Here is a 27,763-nt window from a genome sequence, read left to right on the forward strand (position 1 = left end):
AGCTATCTCTGTATAGAGGTTTCTTTGGTAGAGGATAGAATAAGCTTTTCTTGAGTTTATTAAATTTAATGTAAATTTTTTTTAACTTCATCAGGGCAGTAATGTTGATCCTGGGTTTGTATAATCATCCTTTCTGTCTCCTGTGCCCTTCCAGGCAAAGGGTCTAGTACTTAGTCTCTAAGTTCTGCAACTTGTTGCACAGTTTCATATACTTATAAAAGCCTTATAATATATAGATTTCTATTAGCTTTGTATTAGTCTTGATACTTTTTTTGTGTACAGCAGTGATCAACAATATAGCATTAAGAATTTATGCTGTAGAATCATACTGCCTAGTTCAAATTCTACTTTGTAATTCTGGGCAAATTACTTGACCTCTATGTGTCTTATTTTTTTCCATTATAAAGTGGAGAGAATACTAATATCTACTTTGAAGGGTTACGGAGTCAGTATGTTAAATGAAGTAATATACAGTGCTTTCTTAACACAGGGTCCAACAATCCCTACGTACTAATAGACAGTAACTAGTATTATTTTTATTAAATATTTACTGTGCCTCACCTGTGGTTTTCCAGGCACAATCCTAGGCTCTGAGGATCTATACAAAACCAAGTGTGGCAGGAGACATAAAAATAAGCACACCTAGGATGCTAGATGGCGTTGAAGACCACCCTCAGCAACACAGTGAGACTCTATCTCTGAGAGAAAAAAAGGAATAAACAACTTAGCTGGACATGGCGATGCATTCTGATAGTCCCAACTGTTTGTAAGGCTGAGGTGGGAGAGGGCCTCAGGCCAGGAGTTTGAGGCTGCCGTGAGTTATGATTGCATTGCTACCCTCTAGCTAGGGTGACAGAGTGAGACCCTGTGTCTGGGGGGAAAAAAGCTTTGCTATATTTTAGTCATTAAAAAAATTATCATATTTCTAGGGAGTGCCTTTGGAATTTTTGGTGGTACATGATGTTGAGTTAATAGTATCCCATGTGGAAAATACTACACATGTTGAAGAAATACAAGAAGATGAAAACGATGATGCAGAGGAGCCAGACGTAGGTACTGTGTTGCGCTGCCTGCCCCCGTCCTGCCCAGCCCCCGTCCTTCCCAGCACCTATGCTGCCCAGCACCTATGCTGCCTGCCCCCGTCCTGCCCAGCCCCTGTCCTGCCCAGCACCTATCCTGCCCAGCACCTATGCTGCCCAGCACCCGTCCTGCCCGCCACCCGTCCTGCCCTGCACCCGTCCTGCCCGCCACCCGTCCTGCCCAGCCCCGGTCCTGCCCAGCACCCATGCTGCCCAGCACCCGTCCTGCCCGCACCCGTCCTGCCCGCCACCCGTCCTGCCCCGCACCCGTCCTGCCCAGCACCTATGCTGCCCAGCACCCGTCCTGCCCGCCACCCGTCCTGCCCAGCACCCGTCCTGCCCAGCACCCGTCCTGCCCAGCCCCCGTCCTGCCCAGCACCTATGCTGCCCAGCACCCGTCCTGCCCGCCACCCGTCCTGCCCAGCACCTATGCTGCCCAGCACCCGTCCTGCCCGCCACCCGTCCTGCCCGCCACCCGTCCTACCCAGCACCCGTCCTGCCCAGCACCCGTCCTGCCCAGCCCCCGTCCTGCCCAGCACCTATGCTGCCCAGCACCCGTCCTGCCCGCCACCCGTCCTGCCCGCCACCCATCCTGCCCAGCACCCGTCCTGCCCAGCACCCGTCCTGCCAGCACCCGTCCTGCCCAGCACCCGTCCTGCCAGCACCCGTCCTGCCCAGCACCCGTCCTGCCCAGCCCCCGTCCTGCCCAGCACCTATGCTGCCCAGCACCCGTCCTGCCCGCCACCCGTCCTGCCCAGCACCCGTCCTGCCCAGCACCCGTCCTGCCCGCACCCCGTCCTGCCCAGCACCCGTCCTGCCCGCCACCCGTCCTGCCCAGCACCCGTCCTGCCCGCACCCCGTCCTGCCCGCCACCCGTCCTGCCCAGCACCCGTCCTGCCCACCCCCGTCCTGCCCAGCACCCGTCCTGCCAGCACCCGTCCTGCCCAGCCCCCGTCCTGCCCAGCACCCGTCCTGCCCACCCCCGTCCTGCCCAGCACCCGTCCTGCCCAGCACCCGTCCTGCCCAGCCCCCGTCCTGCCCAGCACCTATGCTGCCCAGCACCCGTCCTGCCCGCCACCCGTCCTGCCCGCCACCCATCCTGCCCAGCACCCGTCCTGCCCAGCACCCGTCCTGCCAGCACCCGTCCTGCCCAGCACCCGTCCTGCCAGCACCCGTCCTGCCCAGCACCCGTCCTGCCCAGCCCCCGTCCTGCCCAGCACCTATGCTGCCCAGCACCCGTCCTGCCCGCCACCCGTCCTGCCCAGCACCCGTCCTGCCCAGCACCCGTCCTGCCCGCACCCCGTCCTGCCCAGCACCCGTCCTGCCCGCCACCCGTCCTGCCCAGCACCCGTCCTGCCCGCACCCCGTCCTGCCCGCCACCCGTCCTGCCCAGCACCCGTCCTGCCCACCCCCGTCCTGCCCAGCACCCGTCCTGCCAGCACCCGTCCTGCCCAGCACCCGTCCTGCCCAGCCCCCGTCCTGCCCAGCACCTATGCTGCCCAGCACCTGTCCTGCCCGCCACCCGTCCTGCCCAGCACCCGTCCTGCCCAGCACCCGTCCTGCCCGCACCCCGTCCTGCCCGCCACCCGTCCTGCCCAGCACCCGTCCTGCCCACCCCCGTCCTGCCCAGCACCCGTCCTGCCCACACCCATTAAGTCCGGGACATTTCCAGCGAGTTAACTTTTCACAGAACGTACTCTGTGAAGAAACCTGGAGAAATTTATTTTGAATCACGTTTTGTCAAGGCTATTTGTTGAAAAGGTGTAAGGATGCTATATTTTGTTTGTGATACCTCTCACTATTACGTATCAGGCTTCAAATTTCCCATATCTGTGTCTTTATCCTCCAAATCAAAATTCTTTCAGCCTTTCTGGCCCAGCCCATGTTTAAAAACTCTACCTGGAAGCCATAATAGGATCATTGATTTTTATTATTCCTGTTAGGAAGTGAAATTCTCATAAATACTGTCATATCCGTGACACTAAGTCGGTCTGCTTGTTAGTGGTGTAGAGAGTAATGTCAACGATGTTCCCATACTTCTTTTCAGAAATGATTTCTGCTTTACGTCTTGCTCTGGTATGAAGTATGCTGTAGCTTTCAAGACTTTTTCTTCACACTTTGTTTACTTTGATTGTTACCGTCTTAGGAGCTGACATCACCTTCGTTTTACAGATGGAAGAGCCTGCATTTCTGCAGTTACGTGACCTGCTGAGGGTCACGCAGGTGGCGGAGCCGGACTAGAGCTTAAGCATTGTGACGTGAAATCTTACTTGTCATTGTTACTGTTCCTGATGACTCCTTTCATCACATTAATCCTCTCTGTAATTGCTCATTTACTTTTCTCTCTTCTCTACTAGTCTGTGAGTATCTTGAATTAAGAATCATGCCTTTTTCATTTTTTTAGCCCATTTAGTAAACACTTGAATATTTTATATAGTATCTCCACCATGGAAGCAGTTTACGTCTTCTTCTCATGAGATGCATTCATTATTATGGTTAAAGTCTATGTTGTAAACTTAAATAAGAGCTTTAACTGACACCAGCACCCAGTTTTTTGGAGTGAGCTGGGCGCTAGTTCTTTTGCTGTGTGGAGATTAGGTTTGTGATTCCCCTCCAGGGTTCTTCATCATGCTGTCCTTATTCAGGGGCACGGGCAGACCTGTCTGGTCTCTTGCTCCATGCCTTATTCCTGTTGTGGTTCATATGTTCGAACCCTTCAGGGTTAGGGGCCTTGCCCCAGTCTCAGGTTAGTAAGACACTGTCCTGAAAGGCGCCTGTTTCAAGACCCCTTACAGCCAATCTGCCCCCTACTGATTCCTTCCCTTTCGTTTGACAGCCTGCCTGCCTGCTCTCTCTAGCCTGTTTCTGGTTGTTTTTCATATTTGACTTCCTATTGTTTGTAACTCATACTGGCCCAGAATCCTGTGCCATGTCATGCCCACATACACAATCCCCCTTGTATCATTTCCATTACGTAGGAAAACTAGATGAGGGTTAGGAAAGAATTTGATACCATCTGAGAGTGGAAATCAGGGGCAAGTGTTCCCCAAAGGAAATGAGCCAAAGCCCAACTTAGAATGAAAAGGGCTGGGTTCTATAAACATGAAAAAAGGAAAAGAAACGTACAAGGCCTAGCAATTAAGTTCACAAACTCAGCCTAGAAAAAGTGCTACATCCTCATTGCTGAGTATCATTAGGTCACCTTCCAAGGACTCCCTGTGGGGAGCTGTACACCAACACCAGTGTCCAGTCCACACTTGGAAGCGTCAATGAATAGGTGAAGGGTGTAGCTGCGGAGTGAGTCCGTTACAAGTGAGGGTAGCTCATTTGAGAGTATGGGAGGAAGAGAAAGGAAGCATTGGAACAAAGTAAGTGAAGAAGGGATGAATTAGGAAATCAGACTGGAGGAAAATGAAAATATCTGAAGAAGGAGAAAACACGCAGTAAATAAGAAAATAGGCCTTTACTGATCCTGGAATTGAGGACATAACTTTCAAGTGTCGTGGACTAAAGGTGATGTTTGAAAGCACAGTGAAGTCACTGCAGGGCAGCTCTCATGCGTCACAGAGCTGAGCACTGAGACCCAAAGAGTCAAATAGCCACAGAGTGGCTGAGATGAGCTGAGAGTCAGATCTGGAATTCTATTTTATAGTTCACTCCCCTACCGCTCACCAGTGGGGACACGCTCTGAGAACTACACTCAGGTCATTTTGTCTTTGTGTGAACATCACAGAGTATGCTCTCAGAAGCCTACATGGGACAGGTTGCACACTGAGGCTACATACTTGTGCTGCAGGGTATTGTACTGAGTACTGTAGCCACTTTGCAGTACAATGGTAAGTATTTGCGCATCTAATCAGTCTAAATGTGCATCTAATCACATCTAAACAGGTCAGGGGTGGTGGCTCATGCCCATAATCCCAGCACCCTGGGGCCGAGGTGTGTGAATTGCCTGAGCTCAGGAGTTCAAGACCTGCCTGAGCTCAGGAGTTCAAGACCAGCCTGAGCAAAAGCAAGACCCCCATCTCCACTAAAAATAGGAAAACTGAGGCAAGAGGATGGCTTGAGCCAAAGAACATAAGGTTGCTGTGAGCTACTATGCCGTGGTACTCTTGTCAGGGTGCCAGAGTGAGACTCTGTCTCAAAAATAAATAAATAAATAAACACATCTAAACGTTGAAAAAGGACAGTAAAAATGAAGTAAATGAGGTATAACATAAAAAAATGTCATACCTGTACTGGGCACTTACTATGAATGGAGCTTGCAGGATTGGAAGCTTCTCTGGCGGAGTTGGTGAGTGAGTGATGAGAGCACGTGAGGGCCGAGGACATTGCTGTGCACTGCTGGGGACTGTGAACACTAACACTTAGGCTGTGCTAAATCTATCACAAATATTTTAAATAATAAATCTTAGCTTACTGTAACATTTTTGTTAAAAACTAAAACACAACACACACATTAGTCTAGGCCTACACAGGGTCAGGATTGTCCATGTCACCGTCTCTACTGGAAGGCCTTCTGGGGCGGTAACCGGTGTGGAGCTGTCGTCCCCACACCAGTAATGCCTTCTTCTGGACGCCCCTTGCAGAACTGCTTGAGGCCCTTGTACAGTTAAGTTTTTTTAATAAGTAGAAGGGGTACACTATAAAATGACAGTACCACAGTAAATACATAAACCATGACATCACCATTTACTATTGTCATGGATCATGCGCTGAACCTAATTGTACCTTGTTTGACTTTCATAAAATTGGCAGCGCAGTGGTTTGTCTACAGCACATCACTGCAGACACACAGGTGGCGTGTTGTGCTCTGATACTGAGACAGCCACCATGTCGCTGTGTGGTAGCAATGTTCTGGCTGCACTGTAATCTTCTGGCCCATAGTTGTACATGCACTCTGTCACCAACTAAAGCGTTGTTACCCAGTGCGACCATATTAGAAATACATCAAATGCATCAAGTGATGCTGTAGTTCAAGGTCTTCCTCCCTTTCTCTCTTCCTTTCTTTTTAATGTGTTGTTACAGATCATTATGAGCACACCACAAAGTAGACAGGATAACACAGCAAACCTTTTGGCATCCATCATGGGGCCCCAACCACCTCCAGCCCCTTCCTAACCCTGCTCTGATTGCTTTCTACCCCTTAATGTTTTGTAGTAAATTCCAAATATATAATTTCATCCATAAATATTTCCTGCATATTTTGTGTATTGATTTTTATTTATTTATTTTTTGGGGGACAGAGTCTCACTGTGTTGCTTTTGGTTAGAGTGCTGTGGTGTCACAGCTCACAGCAACCTCCAACTCTTGGGCATAAGCGATTCTCTTGCCTCAGCCTCCCAGGTAGCTGGGATTACAGGCGCCTGCCACAATGCCTGGCTATTTTTTTTTTGTTGTAGCTGTCATTGTTGTATACCTGGCCAGGTTTGAACTTGCCAGCCTCGGTGCATGTGGCCGGCGCTGTAACCACTGTGCTACGGGCGCCAGGATTCTTTTAAAATTAATGCAGTTAATACTGTATTACATCTAAAAATTAATTCTTAATAGCATCAGATACCTAGTGTCTGAGTTTCCAATTCTATCATGCTTTTCACGTCCCGTGCTCCTGTAGCTATCAGGCCTTTGGCTCTCTGTGCCTCCACCGCCTCCCTTCTCTGTCTACCTGAGTTTTATTTTTCTTTTAACATTGAGCTAGCGGCAACTCTTCTAAGAAGTTTTAATTATTTAATCAAGGTAGGGGCTTTGTTATTGTTCAGTCTATACAAACTTACAATAGGATATTTATGGATTCAAAATGTGTCTTTACTACATATGTGGATGGGTTTATGTATCTATCAATTTATTTATTTTTCTTTTTTTTTATTAAATCATAGCTGTGTACATTGATATGATCATGGGGCATCATTCACTTCTATCAATTTATTGATCTATCTAAATTAGTGAAAGGTTGTCACATATTTAGAAACCACCCATAACTTGATGCACTTAGTGTAAAATCTAAAATTCTTTGCTGACATGGCTTTGTGTGATCTCACCTCTGCCCGCCCTGACATTTCTCACACCATCTATTCCTTCAACCCTCTCTTATTTTAGTCGAAGTGTTTTCTCTCAGTGCCTCTAGATGTGCTAAACTCATAAATTCTGTGTCTCCGAGCTTTTGACAAGTTATTCTTTCTTATTCTCTATAAAATTGTTTTCTTGATTCTCTATGTGGCAGACTTTGGATTCCCCAGTCTAAATCTCCCTGTTATGCCCCTTTCTGTATCCATTACCTTTCTTCATAAGCTGACACAGTCTACGATTATATATTTACTCCGTGACCAGTTTACCTGACTTTTCCATAGGCAGCAGCTCCGTGTGGCCCAGATGCTTTCCCGCCTGCCCATCACAGTGCTCTGCACGTAGTAGAGGCAAAACAAACACCATCAGATATGTACTGCAGCACCTTCCTGGATTATAAACTAATCTGTTAATCAAAATAGCACTATTTATATTTATAGAACACATTTTAATAATTCTGGAATTGACCAAAAGTTCAGAATTTCTGGGTTAGGAAGCATCTCATCATTTAAAGGAAGCCAGACGCGTTGCAAGTTTTCTAATGTCATGCATTTAACTAGTAAGATAGTATGAACAGTGTACAAAGAACACAATTTTCATATGCTTAATTATTAAGAAGAGCTTAGATATTTTAAATTGTACGTATATATTTAAAATAATTTCTTTTCAAACATTTTAGATATTCAAGATGATGAGGTGGCAGAAACTGTTTACAGAGATAGGAAGAGAAAATTACCTTTGCAGCTGACAGTGGAACTGACGGAAGAGACCTTTAACGCGACAGTGCTGGCTGCTGACAGCATGGTGCTCTTCTACGCCAGCTGTGAGTGTGAGCCTGCCAGGGGACTGCCTCAGAGCACGTACCAGGACATTGAAAAGTCGTTTTGCACGTTGCATGTTGTAAAATGATGGAGCTTTCATATGTCTCAAGTAGACAGCACACATTGAAGTGTTTATTTCTGATAGGTCGTACAATTGACATACACAGCGTGTGTGTGCACGCGTGCACCAGGGGTACCAAAAAATACGTCTACACATTTTAAGAGATGTTATCTATGTATTAATTTTTGTTTGCTGTAATCAGAAGTATCTGGATCCTGATGGTAACCATTTTGAGCACCTCTTATAATTGTAGAAATCAAATGTGACTTATATTTATCTTTGTTATTGGTATATATTATTACAGTTTTAATAGTTTTTTCTTTTCTTAAAATGTGTATACTTTTTTGGTACCCTCTGTATATACTTATGTATGTTCATATCTGATTTACAAATTAACAGTTAATTTTTAAACTAGATTTGTATTAATTTCAAAAAATTGTGTTTTGAATTGTGTTTTTAATATGTTAACAGTTCTTACGGATTTATAGTAGTATATTGCTTTTATCTTCAAACCATAGCCATTCAGCTGTATTCTCTGTGGTATGAATGCAGAAAGTCACGTGAACTTAGAAGTCTCTTAGTGTGTGTACTGAGGACTGTATGCCAGGATATTTCCTGTTAAGAAATAACAGTTTTGGGTAATGCCATAAATCTGTTTGTTGTAAGTAAGTATGGATGCTTTGGAGATACACACGTAATATCTGTCGGCTTTTTCTTTTTAATGTAGGGCAAGCAGTCTCCATGGCATTTCTGCAGTCCTATGTCGACGTGGCAGCTAAACTGGAAGGTACTGTGCTGGCTCCTTTTCCTGATTCTGAGCTGTGGCTGTAGTGCACTGCCATGGTAGGACATACAGAAAACTCTGTACAATTTTGGGTTATTATGTTTGTTTCCAAGGTTCAGTTAATGAGCCAAGAGTTTCAAAAGTGCTCATTTTGATTTGTCTTCATTGGACTGTGTTTTAAAATAGAGATCCTATATATTGAGGGCTTATGGCTCCACAGTTAATCCAGTAACCTTTCTTGGCTGAACTCAGTCATTCAGCAAGCATTTGTTAAGTGTGGGTTTTGTATGAATAACTATTAAATACTGGAGATAAAAATTTGACAGATAAGAGGCGGAGCAAGATGGCAGCCGAGTAACAGCTTCCTTGCATCTGGGCACCGTGAGTCTGGGGAGATAGGACTCCAGGCATCTCTGGCTGGTGGGATCTGCCTATCATCACCCCTGAGAGGATACAGGGAGTCAGCGAGAGACTTCTGGACCCCAAGAGGAGGACTAAAACAGTGGAAAACCGGCAAGTGGTCGTGTGTGTTCAATCCGTCTAAACCCACCCGCAACTGTAAATTCAGTAGCAGCAAGACTGCAAACCAGAAAGGCATTACCTGTGAACTGTTTTGGTGTCTTTGGACTTGGCACTCAGCTGAACTGCCTTGGGGAGAGCCTGAGCGGGAGTGCAGAGAACTTTGGCCTTTGTCTAGGGCCCCAGTCTGAGCCGCTGAGCCAGACGGAGCTAATAGTGTTTGGCTCTGGGTCACAGGCAGCCATTGTGAGCGATCTGCCCCAGCAAGCTCCGCCCTCAGGGTCGCGGAGCTAGAATTGGGTGGGAGCTGGTAACCGAGCGACCAAGTAGCCTAAGGGCGGGGTCTGAGCCGCCTTGCAGCCCTAACCCTCGGGGGCAGAGGGAGACCAGTTTTGGCACACAGGTAAGTGGATAGCCACTTCAGCAGTGATTCCAGCGACAAGCACTTCCCTGGGAAAGCTTCTGCTCAGCAAGTGAACAAGTTCAAAGTGCCTTTTAAGTGGGCTGAAGAGAGATTTAGGGTGTCTACCTGCTGGGGTTTGAGAAACTAGCAGCCTCCAGTCGTATCAGAACTGTGATTAACATCTCATACCCCAGAAGACCACGTGTTGCCCAGACAATATTCAATAACATATACATACTGCTTTGGTTTTGGTTCTGTTTTTTTTTTTTTGGTTTGGTTGTTTTTTTTGTTTATTTTGATGTTGTTGATTGTTGCTTTGTTTTTTAAGTTCAACCTTTCCAAGTAAAGATCCTTTTACTTTCTCAATTTTTCTAGTTTAATTATAATTTCCCATTGCTGCCTATTTCAATAATTAGAACTTCATTTTTGTTAGTGTTTCCACCACTATTATTTGGTTTTTGACCCAATTTTATCCCGTAAAGTTTTCTGTTTGCTTGTTTTGGTTTGATTTATAGCATTTTTGTCTTTCCTCTCTACTTGGTGGAGGTGGGGTACTGTGTCTGATCAGGTTAGCAAAGAGCTGCTGACCTCAAGGGAACCACCCAACTGGGCACCACCAGAAGGTGGTTTTTTTTTTAAGGCTGTATCAAAGTACCCTACTGTACACCTATATTGCTCTGTCTCCCTCTTTCTGTGCCTCTCTTCTTTTTGTCAATATTCCTTTTACCCACCCCCTCTCCTTTCTCTATTTTTCTTTTTTTTCTTATCACTCGGTCCTCCTTTCTTTCATCCCTTTTTTGCTCTTCAACCTTCTCACCCTTCTGGTCCTGTAACCCTTAGTCCACAGGCACGAGAACTTAAAGAGCAAGAGGAAGTGAAAGGAAAATTAAGGCAAGGAAACAGATAAAAGAAATCACTCATGAGGAAGAATCAGCAGAAAACTCCAGGCAACATGAAGAACCAGTCCAGAAAAACCCTGCCAAGGGACCATGAGGTAGCTGCTACTGCAGAGGATTCCACCTGTAAAGAAATGTTAGGAATGACAGAAAGGGAATTTAGAATACACATGTTGAAAACAATGAAAGAAATGATGGAAACAATGAAGGAAACTGCTAATAAAGTGGAAAATAACCAAAAGGAAATTCAAAAACAGAATCAAATAAGAGATGAACGATATGAAGACTATAAAAAGGATATAGCAGAGCTGAAGGAACTGAAACAGTCAATTAGGGAACTTAAAGATGCAATGGAAAGTATCAGCAACAGGTTAGACCATGCAGAAGAAAGAATTTCAGAGGTAGAAGACAAAGTTTTTGAGATAACTCAGATAGTAAAAGAGGCAGAAAAGAAGAGAGAGAAAGCAGAACGTTCAGTGTCAGAATTATGGGACTTTATGAAGCCTTCCAACATACGAGTTATAGGAATCCCAGAAGGGGAAGAAGAATGCCCCAGAGGAATGGAAGCCATACTAGAGAATATTATAAAAGAAAATTTCCCAAACATCACCAAAGATTCTGACACACTGCTTTCAGAGGGCTATCGGACCCCAGGTCGCCTCAACTCTAACCGAGCTGCTCCAAGACACATTGTGATGAACCTGTCCAAAGTCAAGACAAAAGAAAAGATTCTGCAAGCTGCCAGGAGTAAGCGCCAGTTGACCTACAGGGGCAAATCCGTCAGAGTGACCGCAGACTTCTCTAATGAAACTTTCCAAGCAAGAAGACAATGGTCATCTACCTTTAATCTACTTAAACAGAACAATTTCCAGCCCAGAATTCTGTACCCTGCTAAGCTAAGCTTCAAAATTGACGGAGAAATCAAATCATTTACGGATATACAAACATTGAGGAAATTCGCCACAACAAGACCAGCTCTACGGGAAATACTTCAACCTGTTCTGCACACTGACCACCACAATGGATCAGCAGCAAAGTAAGAACTCAGAAATTAAAGGACAGAACCTAACCTCCACACTGATGCAAAAGATAAAACTAAGCAATGGACTCTCACAAAATAAGACGAATAGAATACTACCACACTTATCAATTATCTCAATAAATGTTAATGGCTTGAATTCCCCACTGAAGAGACATAGTTTGGTTGACTGGATTAAAAAACACAAGCCATCCATTTGCTGTCTGCAAGAAACACACCTGGCTTCAAAAGACAAATTAAAGCTCCGAGTCAAGGGTTGGAAGACAATTTTTCAGGCAAATGGAATTCAGAAGAAAAGAGGAGTTGCAATCTTATTTTCAGATACATGTGGATTTAAAGCAACTAAAGTCAAAAAAGACAAAGATGGTCACTTTATATTGGTCAAGGGAAAAATACAACAAGAAGACATTTCAATTCTAAATATCTATGCACCCAATTTAAATGCTCCCAGATTCTTGAAACAGACCTTACTCAGTCTGAGCAATATGATATCTGATAATACCATAATAACAGGGGACCTTAACACTCCTCTTACAGAGCTGGACAGATCCTCTAAACAGAAATTAAACAAGGATATAAGAGATTTAAATGAGACCCTAGAACAACTGTGCTTGATAGACGCATATAGAACACTCCATCCCAAAGATAAAGAATATACATTCTTCTCATCACCCCATGGAACATTCTCCAAAATTGATCATATCCTGGGACACAAAACAAATATCAACAGAATCAAAAGAATTGAAATTTTACCTTGTATCTTCTCAGACCATAAGGCACTGAAGGTGGAACTCAACTCTAACAAAAATGCTCGACCCCACACAAAGGCATGGAAATTAAACAATCTTCTGTTGAATAACAGATGGGTGCAGGAAGAAATAAAACAGGAAATCATTAACTACCTTGAGCATAACAACAACGAAGACACAAGCTACCAAAACCTGTGGGATACTGCAAAAGCAGTTTTGAGAGGAAAATTCATCACTTTAGATGCGTACATTCGAAAAACAGAAAGAGAGCACATCAACAATCTCACAAGAGATCTTATGGAATTGGAAAAAGAAGAACAATCTAAGCCTAAAGTCAGTAGAAGAAAAGAAATATCCAAAATCAAATCAGAGATCAATGAAATTGAAAACAAAAGAATCATTCAGAAAATTAATGAAACAAGGAGTTGGTTTTTTGAAAAATAAATAAAATAGATAAACCATTGGGCAGACTAACAAGGAATAGAAAAGTAAAATCTCTAGTAACCTCAATCAGAAACGATAAAGGGGAAATAACAACTGATCCCACAGAGATACAAGAGATCGTCTCTGAATACTACCAGAAACTCTATGCCCAGAAATTTGACAATGTGAAAGAAATGGATCAATATTTGGAATCACACCCTCTCCCTAGACTCAGCCAGGAAGAAATAGAGCTCCTGAACAGACCAATTTCAAGCACTGAGATCAAAGAAACAATAAAAAAGCTTCCAACCAAAAAATGCCCTGGTCCAGATGGCTTCACTCCAGAATTCTATCAAACCTTCAAGGAAGAGCTTATTCCTGTACTGCAGAAATTATTCCAAAAAATTGAGGAAGAAGGAATCTTCCCCAACACATTCTATGAAGCAAACATCACCCTGATACCAAAACCAGGAAAAGACCCAAACAAAAAGGAGAATTTCAGACCAATCTCACTCATGAACATAGACGCAAAAATTCTCAACAAAATCCTAGCCAATGGATTACAGCTTATAATCAAAAAAGTCATTCATCATGATCAAGTAGGCTTCATCCCAGGGATGCAAGGCTGGTTTAACATACGCAAGTCTATAAACGTTATCCACCATATTAACAAAGGCAAAAATAAAGATCACATGATCCTCTCAATAGATGCAGAAAAAGCATTTGATAAAATCCAGCATCCTTTTCTAATTAGAACACTGAAGAGTATAGGCATAGGTGGCACATTTCTAAAACTGATTGAAGCTATCTATGACAAACCCACAGCCAATATTTTACTGAATTGGGTAAAACTGAAAGCTTTTCCTCTTAGAACTGGAACCAGACAAGGTTGTCCTCTGTCACCTTTACTATTCAACGTAGTGCTGGAAGTTCTAGCCAATACAATTAGGCAAGACAAGGAAATAAAGGGAATCCAAATGGGAGCAGAGGAGGTCAAACTCTCCCTCCTTGCTGACGACATGATCTTATACTTAGAGAACCCCAAAGACTCAACCACAAGACTCCTAGAAGTTATCAAAAAATACAGTAATGTTTCAGGATATATAATCAATGTCCAGAAGTCAGTAGCCTTTGTGTACACCAATAACAGTCAAGATGAGAAGCTAATTAAGGACACAACTCCCTTCACCATAGTCTCAAAGAAAATGAAATATCTAGGAATATACCTAACGAAGGAGGTGAAGGACCTCTATAAAGAAAACTATGAACTCCTCAGAAAGGAAATAGCAGAGGATATTAACAAATGGAAGAACATACCATGCTCATGGATGGGAAGAATCAACATTGTTAAAATGTCTATACTTCCCAAAGCAATCTACCTATTCAATGCCATTCCTATCAAAATACCAACATCGTACTTTCAAGATTTGGAAAAAATGATTCTGTGTTTTGTATGGAACCGGAAAAAACCCCGTATAGCTAAGGCAGTTCTCTTAACAAAAATAAAGCTGGGGGCATCATCATACCAGATTTTAGTCTGTACTACAAAGCCATAGTGCTCAAGACAGCATGGTACTGGCACAAAAACAGAGACATAGACACTTGGAATGGAATTGAAAACCGAGAAATGAAACTAACATTTTACAACCACCTAATCTTTGATAAACCAAACAAGAACATACCTTGGGGGAAAGACTCCCTATTCAATAAATGGTGTTGGGAGAACTGGATGTCTACATGTAAAAGACTGAAACTGGACCCACACCTTTCCCCACTCACAAAAATCGATTCAAGATGGATAAAGGACTTAAACTTAAGGCATGAAACAATAAAAACCCTCCAAGAAAGCATAGGAAAAACACTGGAAGATATTGGCCTGGGGAAAGACTTCATGAAGAAGACTGCCATGGCAATTGCAACAACAACAAAAATAAACAAATGGGACTTCATTAAACTGAAAAGCTTCTGTACAGCTAAGGAGACAATAACCAAAGCAAAGAGACAACCTACACAATGGGAAAGGATATTTGCATATTTTCAATCAGACAAAAGCTTGATAACTAGGATCTATAGAGAACTCAAATTAATCCACATGAAAAAAGCCAACAATCCCATATATCAATGGGCAAGAGACATGAATAGAACTTTCTCTAAAGACGACAGACGAATGGCTGACAAACACATGAAAAAATGTTCATCATCTCTATATATTAGAGAAATGCAAATCAAAACAACCCTGAGATATCATCTAACCCCAGTGAGAATGGCCCACATCACAAAATCTCAAAACTGCAGATGCTGGCGTGGATGTGGAGAGAAGGGAACACTTTTACACTGCTGGTGGGACTGCAAACTAGTACAACCTTTCTGGAAGGAAGTATGGAGAAACCTCAAAGCACTCAAGCTAGACCTCCCATTTGATCCTGCAATCCCATTACTGGGCATCTACCCAGAAGGAAAGAAATCCTTTTATCATAAGGACAGTTGTGCTAGACTGTTTATTGCAGCTCAGTTTACAATTGCCAAAATGTGGAAACAGCCTAAATGCCCACCAACCCAGGAATGGATTAACAAGCTGTGGTATATGTATACCATGGAATACTATTCAGCCATTAAAAAAAATGGAGACTTTACATCCTTCGTATTAACCTGGATGGAAGTGGAAGACATTATTCTTAGTAAAGCATCACAAGAATGGAGAAGCATGAATCCGAATCCTATGTACTCAATTTTGATATGAGGACAATTAATGACAATTATGGTTATAGGGGGGGAAACAGAAAGGGGGAAGGAGGGAGGGGGGTGGGGCCTTGGTGTGTGTCACACATTATGGGGGCAAGACATGATTGCAAGAGGGACTTTACCTAACAATTGCAATCAGTGTAACCTGGCTTATTGTACCCTCAATGAATCCCCAACAATAAATAAATAAAAATAAATTAAAAAAAAAAATTTGACAGATAAGACCCAGTTTCACAATCTAACGAAAGATGAGAGATTTCAGTGTTCTTGCACTACACAGTCTGTTCCTCATGGACTAGACTATTTCTTAATAGCCAAATCTTTTTATTTTAACTCTTCTCTGATACCTGATCTAACGGTGGGCAAATATGAATCCAAGGAATGGACTTTAAGTCAAGATGTCTACACCATCATTCCAGCAAAGACACAGGGATTAGGGAGGCCTGGAGTACGAGGAAGTGATGGGTTAGGTGTAATCATTTGGTTAAGGTGGACTGTATCATACCTTGTATCTGTAATACGATTTTCATCTACTGTCTATCTCTGGCCTTATTGGCAAACAAGTAGAAGGAAGGAAAAAGAGGAGAAGATGTAAGTCACAGTGCGGCTGCGGTCAGCATCCCCGAGCGACAGAGTTCATTGTTTCCAGATGAAACCAGAAGCAGATTCCCGTCCTTTCTTCTCTGTTACTGACCAAATAAAGACACCGGGTGCCCCCTCACCCTCGGGGCTCTAAGTTTTGTGTGTTTGTAGAAAATGCAAACACGCGACCAGCCTAAGTCTGGCTTTCCTTTTCATTCAGTCTGTTCTTTATAAAGAGTCCTCTTAGTAATTAGATAGATAGCAGATAACTCGACTGTTTTGGAAGTTCAGGAGGCTTAATGTAGAAATGCATAGTATCGGGATGTATAGTCTTTGGTGTCTTTGTTGGGGCCTACAGTGTAACTTTGTAAATTAGGATAGTATTGTCATACTACCGGCATTTAGTCCAACACTCTGTCGCTCATGTTAACTTCATGGGAAAAAACCATTTCTCGTTTTAGTCCAAAAGAATGAAGAATATTTTTTTACTCAGTCACAAGGTGGCAGCAAACATCAAATTTTTATACTTACATAGTATGTGTAGCTAAGAGAATCGACTTTTCCCCTTGAAGTTAGGAGGCTGTTTAAAATGATTGCATTGATTACGTATGTGGGATGTAATACTACAGGCATGTTAGACTATCAGACTGTTCAGATTGAAATATGAGTAAATATTTAAGCCTTCTACAGGAAAGAAAATAACATTTTTAAATTGATAACTTTGGTATGAGTGACCCTGTGGCCACTATAGGACAGACTGTATTATTAGACAGACCATTAACACTGAAGTGATCACTGTGTCTATGAGAAATCAAGAATCTAAAAATATACAGATGAATTTTCAGTATTAAAATTTTTGGTGACAAGATATTAGAATATCACATTTCAAAAAAAAATAAAATAAAATAAAAAAAAAAGAATATCACATTTCACAATTTTTGTCATGTCAGGTTAAGGTTACATTGATGCACAAAGATGCCTTCTTCCATTTGAACTTGTTCCTTTCTTTTGGTGGCTGAGTTTTTGCTACTTTTTTTACTTAGTGCTTTTTCCACACAGCAATTTTCATATCTTAGAGAATTTTACCTATTTTTTAATAGAACAAGTAGGAATTTCTGTGTGAGATTCTACTATGTGTTACTATGAGTTTTCTTGAGCAGAAAAAGAAATTATCTTATTTGGATAAGACAGGTCCCAGAAGCCCCAGAGGAGCTTCACCTACATCATTTATTCACACGTGTTATTTAAGGTGCTCTAGATGCTGCAAAACCAATAATGAGTAAACAGATAAGTCTCTGCTCACAAGAACTTGTCTTGGTGGAGAAAGACATTAATCAGGTAACCACGCAAATGAGCTCATTGTTGTACAGGGAGGTGAGGAGAGGCCCGTGGTTCTGGTAACCACGCAAATGAGCTCATCGTTGTACGGGGAGGTGAGGAGAGGCCCGTGGTTCTAGAACAGCCTATCCCAAGGCCCCTGGTGCTGATCAGCGTGTCAGAGAAGGCTTCCCTGAAGGAGTCACACGGGATGAGAAGCCCCTGACTCAGAAGCTGGTGGGAGGGGGCCGGTACCAACAGAGCTTTATTTGAGTTTTGAAAAGGTATCTCTAGCATTAACATGGAGACGTCAAACTCAGGGAAGTGAATTAGAAGTCTATCACGTCCAGAAGAGGTGACTAGAGTGGCGGCAATGAAGGGAAATGGACAGTCATTAAAGATTTAAAAACCTTAGGTGGTAAAGTTGAAAACACGTGCTGATTGATTAAATGCAGAGGGTTTAGGCACAGGGAGGTGTGAAAGATGACGTCTGTTTCTGAGTTGCACGAGAGTGGCAGCATTCAGCAGTACGCACAGGAAGGAAACCATGTCTGGTTTTGAGTTTGAGTTCTAGGCCAAGGACACAGGGAAGGCAGGAAGACTACAGGGGTCTGGAACGTCAAGGAGGAGTCTGGAGCAAAGAGATGGATTTCATGCTCATTAGGGTGCGGATGGGCATAGAGGTGGGTGGTCATCCAGGAGGAGAGTGTAGGTAGAGCAAGAAGAGAAGGTGGCTTGGAACTCCACTGGCCGAGGACAGTGCCGCAAGGACCAGAACGGAGCCGTCAGAGGGTGGGGAAAAGCCCACAGGCAAAGGGACGGTGAGGACCAAGGGAAGAGAGTGTGTGAGCAGGAATGGTGTTTCATGCTGAGAAGTTAAACCAAGAATAGGAGAGAAAAGTATTGAAAATGTCAAGCAAATGAGTTTTTTGCATTAATCTTTAATAATTACAAAATCTAGGTTTCCCTTTTATTTAGGCACACCCACTGTGCTGCTTGCAAGAATAAACTGTGCAGATTGGTCTGATGTATGTACTAAGCAGAATGTTACTGAATTTCCTGTTGTGAAGCTGTACAAGGAAGGCAGGAACCCAGTGTCTTACGCTGGCATGTTAGGAACGGAAGCGCTCCTGAAATTTATCCAGCTGTAAGTATTCAGCTTCACCATACCATTTCTCAGTGTTTGGGTTGGTACAAGTTCTGTTTTGTCATGCTTTGTTGACATACTTTGAATAGGGTAAGGAGGATACTGGAATTGAGATCACAAAGTAAATAGCGGTAAGGAATGTCTGTGTACATTCTATCACTTTTGGGGGAGATAGTAATTTTGTTTAATGAGGCTTTTTTTTTAATGCATAATATTTGTCTTTTTGGTCAGATACTTGATCTGCATAATACATTGTTTGCTAATACATAGTATGTGTTTTATTTTTTTATAAACTGAGAAAATTCTTAAAAATTAATTTTAATGTAGTTGTATATTCATCCAGCAACAGGATTTCCTGTCCAGTGGCCATAACGTCAGTCCAAGAAGCAGAAGAATATTTAAGTGGAGAGTTACACGGAGACCTTACCTCCTCTGCCAGCGTGGCAGTGCTGGGCCTGTTCAGTCCAGTCATGACAACAGGTAAGTGGAGCTGAGCTTTCAAGTCGCACAGTACAGTGTATAGTTAAACACTCATTGGTTATTAGTCTTTTTTTAAAAGAGTATCTTTTTAAATTATAGAGAATTTTGAAAATACAGAGAAGTTTGAAGAAGAAATAAAAATTTTATAATCTAATTATTGAAAGAAAAGTGCTATTACATTTTGATGTGATTCCTTCCATCTTTTTACTATGTACCTACACATTGCATATTTAGCATAATATGTTTTAATAAAATTAGGCTAAAACCGCTTAGACATCTTGCTATTTTTGTTTTATTTAATTTTTTTTTTTTTTTGGTTTTTGGCCAGGGCTGGGTTTGAACCCGCCACCTCCAGCATATGGGACTGGCGCCCTACTCCTTGAGCCACAGGCGCTGCCCTTGTTTTATTTAATATTGAGTCCTATTTTTTCCATGTGATTAATGTTCTTTATAAACACAGTTGCATATTTGTTTTCGTTTTTGGGGGTTTTGTTTGTTTGTTTGTTTGGTTGGTTTTCTATTGCCCTTGGTAGAGTGCTGTGGCATCACAGCTCACAGCAACTTCAAACTCTTGGGCTTACCTAAGCCTCCCAAGTAGCTGGGACTACAGGCGCCTGCCACACCCTATTGTTGTAGTTGTCATTATTGTTTAGCAGGCCTGGGTTGGATTCGAACCTGGCAGCCCCCATGTATGTGGCCGGCGCCCTAACCACTGAGCCATGGTGCTGAGCCAGGGCTGCGTATTTGATTGAATGAGTCTATATTAATATTTATTATAATTCAACTATTTACAAACAATATGCTTTTCTGTTTTTGTGATATATAAAGAATATTTTTATTTATGAGTCTTTGTATGAATTTTAGGCTATATAATAAGTATAGATTTCTAGTTGCCTTTTTTTCTTATGAGTCTTTTCCATTTTTGTATAGCACAAGCTAAAGAAAATATTTTAATGAGTTTCTCATGAAATTTATAATTATAAGTGAGTTCCCAATGCTGCTCACTGGCTGACTGAGCCACCCTAGTACGTTGGCTCCCTACAGACAATGTTTCTCAATCTTATGGAAAGTATGTGTCCTTTTAAAAGAAAGTAATCGTGTGGTTACCCAAGTGTTGAGGTGTTGAACTCTCGCGTTATGAATCTCCTGCTGGCTGCTGAGGTACAGGTCTTTGTCTTCAGCATCCCTGGCGGCCGAGCAGCTGCTTCGTGACTCAGTCCTTCCGTTGATGTTTTTGTATTTGAGCCACCATGAACTGTTTGTAAGCAAGCTGAGCTGTCATTTGGCCTTCATCTGGCAAGAATACATCCTTTACCTATAAGTCAACTTCTGCTTTTTTTCTCATTGACTACAATGATTTAATTCACATTTGCTTCCTGGTTATGAGATAGTCATTAACATAATGCAGAATATGCCATTTATGAAAATATACATTTTGTTGTACTAAGCAAAATGTTACTATTCATGCTATTTATGAAAGTGTGTATTTTCATAAATGTAGATTGATGAAATCATAGTTTTTAATTTGAATATGTATATCCTAACAAATGACTAAAACCTGATAGACAAATTAATGTAAGTTCAAAAGTAATGAAAACACATTACAGAAAATGCAGAAAATAGAAAAATGAGACACAAATCCGTCAAAATTGCATGATCCTAGCACAGACACTGTTAGAGGTTTTTTTTATGCTTATAAGCACTTTAGATTTTGTGATTACAAGTGCACATCATTTTACAAACCTGCTTATCTTTTCAGGCTACTTGTAGGGCAGCTGTCTCCATTTACCCTGCCTTAGGAAGAAAAGCCAACAAATATTTATTCAGTAACTCTGTCTGATCGGAGTGCTGTGAGTCTTACAAACTACATTTAGAATACATTTGTTTAGGAAACCATAGTTTTGTTACATCAGTTTACATTTCTTTAGTAATCAAATGTCATGAAAAGGACACAGATTTATTTTAGAACCACTGTTGTATGAGGTCTGCACTTAAATATTTATCTTTGTAATCAATAATGAAGAACTACCATCTATATAAAACTCTTCATCGATTGAGTCACATACGTTATTTTCAAGGTTTCAGATTTTTGTCTTGTCTATGTTTTTATAGCAAAAGAATATTTCAGTGAAGCTGGAAAGTACCTGCAAGGATATGTTATCACTGGAATTTATTCTAAAGAAGATGTTTTGATACTGTAAGTTTTTTGCTCTTTTAATTTTAGGGTGGAAGAAGCTACACAAAATACTGTATTACTCGCCTTTATTCAGGTTGTGAAGGAAGACAGCACAGCCACAAAAATACTTTTTTAATTTTCTTCCAGGGAGATCTGGAAAGTACCAAACGTTTAGATTCCATAGATAGTCTTTCACCTGAGGCCAGAGCCTCCACCAGGGGCAGTCCTGGATTCCCACTTCATCATCTTAGAAAAATTTTCCTCTTTGGATTCTCTTATCTGTAATTTTGGTTTTTTGGAGTTGTTTTTTGGAGAGGTTTTGAAGAGTTTAACTTTTAGAGAGTAAGTTTTTATTTGCTACCAAAGTGTGTGTGTGTGTGTGTGTGTGTATATATATATATATATTTAAAAATCAGTGGGTTTTTTTGTTCGTCTGTAGCTACTTAAGTTGCTTTATCTGTAGAGGGTAGGGCTTCTGTGGACTACAGAAATATTTTAGTTGCTACATAACGAAGGACTCAACTGTAAATTTGGAGATTATTATTAATACACATCACATTCTACACGAAAGACAATTTTCAGGTGCAAGTGGACTTACTGCTCCCAGTAGTTTACCTTTCTTACCTTCTGACTGTAATATTCCCAACTGAGAATTCTCAGCTTAACTCTTGCCTCTTCAACACTGGTGACATATGCCCTCAATGGTGAAGTGTGTGTCTTATCTGTGAAATTAGTGGTTTTTGAAATGTAAATACTGAACTAGTAAATTTGAGACCTATCCTCCAGACAGTGGATAATCACGATTGTCCTCTAATCTGTTCTCATTGTGCCCTTAGCTGTGGCTCAGAGACCTAGACCAGCAGGTTTCAGAGTATGGTAGCCACCTGTCAGCTAAGAGGCTTCCCTAGGTGATCTGAAGCCTGAGCTTTCGACTGATGCATATCATATTATAATGTCTGCCCTTTGTTCTGGCATCAGTTAAGTTATTACATATAACTGCCACACTAGTAGTTTCACAGAAAGCATTTTTCCTATTTAATTTAGAGAATTTTCTTTTAGGTTTAGTTAGCAAAAGTGGTTGTGGTAGAGGGTGGATTTGGGCCCTTGTTTCAGTGTCAGGAGCAGGCTTTATGTGGGGAGCCCCTCACTGGAAGTCTGCGTCTTCCATATATCAGTCACTAAGTTCTGTCTCCTCATCTATAAAAGGGGGTCATAATGCCTATCTTATAGGACTTTTCTGAGGGGTAAATAAAAATAAAAATAAATTGCCTAATGTGGTGCCTGGCAGATAGTGTCTCGTAAGTGGCCACCACCTTACTCAGCAGTGTAGCAGGCAGTCCAAAAAGGTCGAGGACCATTCACTGTGTTCCAAATCCTGTTTAGACATTTTCTGGATGAATAAATTGTGTAGGAAAAAAACGGCTAGATTATTTGTTACTCTGCTTTAATCTAGGTTGTCAAAACTCTTAAACTTTCTCAGGTAGCCTCATGTAGAAGAATAAGTTTGGAAATTTAGCTCATTTTTCCTGTAGCAGTGGAGCTTCTTCCCACTTGCCGCCTCCCACTGTGACTTTCTGGCCTAACTGTTTGTGTTTTGATGACTTTTTTACATTTTGGTTGTGAATTTTAATCTGCATTTTTCTATAGGTCAAATAAATATGCTGCAACTCTTCCAGCCCTGCTGATTGCCAGACACAAAGAAGGCAGGATAGAAAGCATCTCACTAGCTGGTAGCCGCACACAGGACCTGGTTCAGATAGTGACAGACGCGCTGCTGGAGATGTTTGTGAGTGCGGGTTTTTTTCCATCTTTTTTATATATATATATTTGTATTGACTATATATATATTTATTGAATATTGAATATATATTCAATATATATATTTTATATATTTATATATTTTTATTGCTGCATGTTTGCCACAATATGATGTTTATTGAATCATGTTTATGATTCAATAAAAAAAAATATTCAATTTTTATATTGAATATATTCAATATTTTTATTTTTATTGAATATATATATTTTTTAATTGAATCATAAACACACAGATCATGTATACACTAATGCATTTATGGGGTACAATGTGCTGATTTCATATAGAATTAGGAATGCCTCCATCACACTGGTATGTTTTATAATGAGGATGTCATTTGAAACAAAAACGCCACCCGTTGAACACAGTGTGTGTTAATGCTGTTTCCAGCCTTTCCTGGCCCTGAGATGACGCTCTGTGAGCTGGAGACGCCCTGGCTCGCTGCGCTCCGCGCTGCTGCTCACTTGTTAAGCACACAGCATCTCTAGCCCGCTGCAGAGAGTTTACATGTCCTGCTGAGTGTGGCAGAAATCCAGGCTGATGCTGGTCATTAAGCACACTCATTGCAGGAAGTCAGGCTGCTTGGCTTCAAAGCCTCGATTTATTTTTTGCTGCCTGTGCTTTCAGTTGTCTGTTCTTCATTTTGCACAGCCGTGGTCACACCAGCACCTGCTGTGGGCAGCACTGTGGGGACTCGGTGACCCACGGTGCACAGTGCTCTACGTGCAGGGTGAACCAGCGACAAACATGCAGCAAGTGCTAGCTGCTATTTTTAGTGTTTATACAGATTTAGAACACAACGCTGCCTTACAAAAGGCTTTTTCTAACATTTTCCTTGTACTATCATACATCACTTGATCACAGGGACACATTCTGAGAAATGTGGCATCTGGGGATTTTGTTGTGTGAACATGGTAGCGTGCACACCTGGGCTATGTGGTATGGCCCGTCACTCCTAGGCCACAGCAGGAGACAGCGTGTCACTGTGCTGAGTACTGTAGGCAACTGTAAGATAGTGATAAGTGTCTGGGTATCTAAAGATAATCACAGAAGAGGTACAGTAAAAGAAAGTCTTGTCATCTTCTGAGATCACTGTCGCCCGCGCGATCCAGTGTGCACGCTACTGGTATGGTAGCGAGCTGAGGGCGCAGCAGCTGTAACCTGGGTTTCTTGGTTTCGGTTGTCTGTGGTTATATCTGACATAGCTCAAATGTCCTAGACTGATACTTCTCTGCATTTCTAAAGTGACAGAGGAGCAAGGTTACCAGCCAGAAATGCTGAGTGAATGTCCTTCTCTTGTGTCCTTGGTCATGATGGTCTACAGGACCTTGCACTTTAGGCTCAGATACATGACTGGTCTTTAGTAAGTCTTTTTGTGCCTTCTCTCTCCCCTTTAATTATAACCTTAAATTTACAAGTTATAATTAAATCATTGAATTAATATTTTCATGAGGTAGTTTTCTAAGTTATTTATTAAAGTAACATTTTTGTCTTTGTTGACACATTATTAATATTCCCTTAGCATATACATAGTGTAATTTTAGAAATATTATAAGTCTTTAACTTTTTTTCACATTACACAGAAAACTATAAAGAAGAAAATTATAATCATCCATAACGTCACTAACCAAGTTTAAAGTTAGGAATGTATTTTCCCCAAGATTTAAAAAAATTTTGCGTATATGTACATGTCTTCTCATAGTGTGTTTTCACTAAAAATATAGCTATGATATTTATTTTTAATATCTGCATAAATTTTGTGGTACTAATGAATTAAAACCTTAGTCTTTTTTAATGCAGGGAACATCCTTTTAGGTAATCTGTGGGTGTGTCCGTGATTATGTACGTAAGGTAAATTCCTAGCATTTGAATTGGTAGTGCAAACAGCAGGCTCATTGTTGAGGGTCTGATAACTATTTCTATATTGTCTTACCATAGGTTTATATCATTTTACTCTTCTGTCTTGGCCTATCTGATAGATAAAAATTGGTACCTAGTATTTTTCTTTAAGATTATATTCTTTAAGCCTGAGAAACTTTAGGTTAAACTTAACTATCAAAATCTGTTTAGAGTTAAAGCAGATTGATAGGCATTGTGACGGTGTTTGAGTTTATAATATTTTGGTTTGTGGAATTCAACTAAATATTAAACAGCTACAATAAAAATTAAATAGATTTTAGAAAGATTTTAGTTCCTTCATCTGGAGGGGGAAGAGAAATGGATGACCAGGTGGTAACAATTTTTTATATGGCATGAAATTTTTATTTTAATGAACCGGACGACAAGTCTTCCTTGTCGACTGACAGAAGGCTTGGTTCTTCTTTGCAGCAAAGGAAAGACCAGGTTTCATCACTGGCCTTTTTTCTCAAATTCATATTCCAGGGAGTCATCTTTCTGAAAACACGCACAGCCATATCGCTAGCCTGACCCCACATTCTCCTCAGTATTCCCAAGAGCTAGAAAATGCATGAAGGCCTCACCCCCAGGTCTCGTGTTTGCCTCTGCATGTGCGCCTCTCACCTGCTGCTCCCCAGTACACCTTCGCAGCTCCCCCGTCCTCAGGATGCCCTGCCTCTGGAATCCCTGCTCAAGTACACAGATCAGCCTGTCCAGATGTTAGTCTTTAGCCAAAGCCCAGCCCTGGTACCAGTCCCTCAGCCTGTCCATGAGCTCCTCGGCCTTGTTTTTAGCTTGTCTGGTGTTGAGCCAGTAGACTTCCTTATTGTCAGACTTTAGATTGTTCCATGGATCTCAGCAGTTGGTATAGCTGTCAGCCCCCTGCCTAAAGGATGAACTGTTTGACAGCGGGGAGAGTGTCTTATTTCTTTGTTGACTCTGCATCCAGCATAAGTTACTTGAACATTGTAGTTCTCAGTGGACGTTTGAGTGGAGCAGAGGTGGATCTGTCTCTCCGATGTTTCTGCTGGCTCCATGAGAACTGTCGATGTTTTGTAGGTGGACACACTTCACTAGAAAGCTAAGAGATGGTAGTTAGACAACATAGGACAATTTGGAGAAAAAGGGACCTAAGATTTTAATCACGAAAAAGGAGAGAAGATGTTGAGAGTGCAAGAGAGAGAATGGAAAGAAAGATGAGAGGTGGCAGAGAGAGGCTGTTCTGAGAACTGACTGGGGTAAGGTGGCGTACCAGAATCTGGGCATTTGAGGAGGAGCCAGTATTGTGATAAGTGGTTGGCGCCATTCAGAAGATAAAATCTTTCATCTGAATTTCTAGTGTGATCCGGTGAAATGGGCAGCTGGTGAGCAGGACGCCTGAGTTCTCAGAAGCCCGCTGCTTCCTCCTCAGCCGTGTGACTTTTTCAAGTTGGCCTTTCTCTGCTGGTTTCCTGTCTGTGGGCTGGGGATTATTTATCTCACGCAGCATGATTTATCTAGTTCACAGGTCTTTCCAGAGGATGAAATTATAGCTGTGGGACTAAAAATGGAAAATGGTGGAGGCTTTACTATTATAAGTCATTGCTATTTTTAATCCTAAATATATCAGCACTGTTTATTGCTCTTTTCAATTCTTGTTACTAACAGCCTAGACAAATTATCTGCTACAAACATATTTTTAAAAATGGGGCACAGTGGCTCATACCTATAATCCTGGCACTTGGGGAGGACAAGGTAGGAGGACCACGTGGGGCCAGAAGTTTGAGACCAACCTGGGCAATATAGGAAGACTTCATCTCCACAGAAATGAAGACACAGTAGCTGGATGAGGTAGCGCGTGCCTGTAGTGCTGGTTACTTAGGGGTCTGCGATGCGAGCATCTCGTGACCCTCAGTTTTCATGCTCACATTGAGCTTCGATTGTACCATTGCACTCCAGCCTGGGCAACAGAGTGTGAGACCCTGTCTCTTAAAAACAAAAAAAGTTATATGTGTTTTCAGTCCTTTCCATTTTACAGCTTAAACTCACAGAGTGAGTGGAACGAGTTTGCGATTTGCTTAAAGTTTTATAACTGTGACAATTCATGAACCTGGGCATTCTGAAAGAGAGAATAGGAAGGGGGGTGTCATTCTGAGTTGGAGGAAAGTGGAGAAAGGAAATATTTCTAAGATAAAAAGGGCTTAGGGGCCAAAAGAAAGATGGTACTTCTCCCTCTGAAGGTTCACTGAATATCAGCTGACAACAGACAGATCGATAGCAGAAAGGCACAGAAAATTTTACTTCAGCACAAGGGAATCTCAGGAGAATGATGATCATCTTAAAACTAATAATAAAAATGATAAATAGATTTCTAATTTTTTACTAAATTCTTTCAGTTATTATAAACTGCAAGATGTGAGATCGGCAATTGGATTTGTTTAGCATATCCTTGATTTAATTATGCTAAAAATCCACAATATTGGAGAAAGTAAAATTCTATTAATTTATTATTAAATCATAGCTGTGTACATTAATACGATGATGGGACACCATACACTGCTTTTATAGACCGTTTGACACATTTTCATCACACTGGTTAACATAGCCTTCCTGGCATTTTCTTAGTTATTGTGTTAAGACATTTACATTCTACATTTACTAAGTTTCACATGTACCCTTGTAAGTTGCACAACAGGTGTAATCTCACCAATCACCCTCCCTCTGCCCACCTCCCCCCTCACTCCCCTCCCTTTCCCTCTTCCCCATATTCTTAGGTTATAACTGGGTTATA

The 27,763-nt window shown here is 41.8% G+C and overlaps 1 protein-coding gene across 11 annotated transcripts in view; it reads left to right on the forward strand.

Moving 5' to 3' along the window:
- TXNDC16 (thioredoxin domain containing 16) overlaps nt 1-27,763 on the forward strand; it is a 115,672-nt gene that overhangs the window by 62,248 nt on the left and 25,661 nt on the right. For all 11 annotated transcript variants that reach the window (XM_053595379.1, XM_053595383.1, XM_053595384.1 and 8 more), the window contains exons 11-17: nt 930-1,053; nt 7,822-7,965; nt 8,752-8,811; nt 18,457-18,625; nt 18,969-19,105; nt 21,218-21,302; nt 22,929-23,067. In XM_053595379.1, coding sequence (XP_053451354.1) covers nt 930-1,053; nt 7,822-7,965; nt 8,752-8,811; nt 18,457-18,625; nt 18,969-19,105; nt 21,218-21,302; nt 22,929-23,067 — 858 coding nt within the window. The remainder of the gene's footprint in view (nt 1-929; nt 1,054-7,821; nt 7,966-8,751; nt 8,812-18,456; nt 18,626-18,968; nt 19,106-21,217; nt 21,303-22,928; nt 23,068-27,763) is intronic.

The sequence above is a fragment of the Nycticebus coucang genome, chromosome 6 (genome assembly GCF_027406575.1).
Source record: "Nycticebus coucang isolate mNycCou1 chromosome 6, mNycCou1.pri, whole genome shotgun sequence".
NCBI lineage: Eukaryota > Metazoa > Chordata > Mammalia > Primates > Lorisidae > Nycticebus > Nycticebus coucang.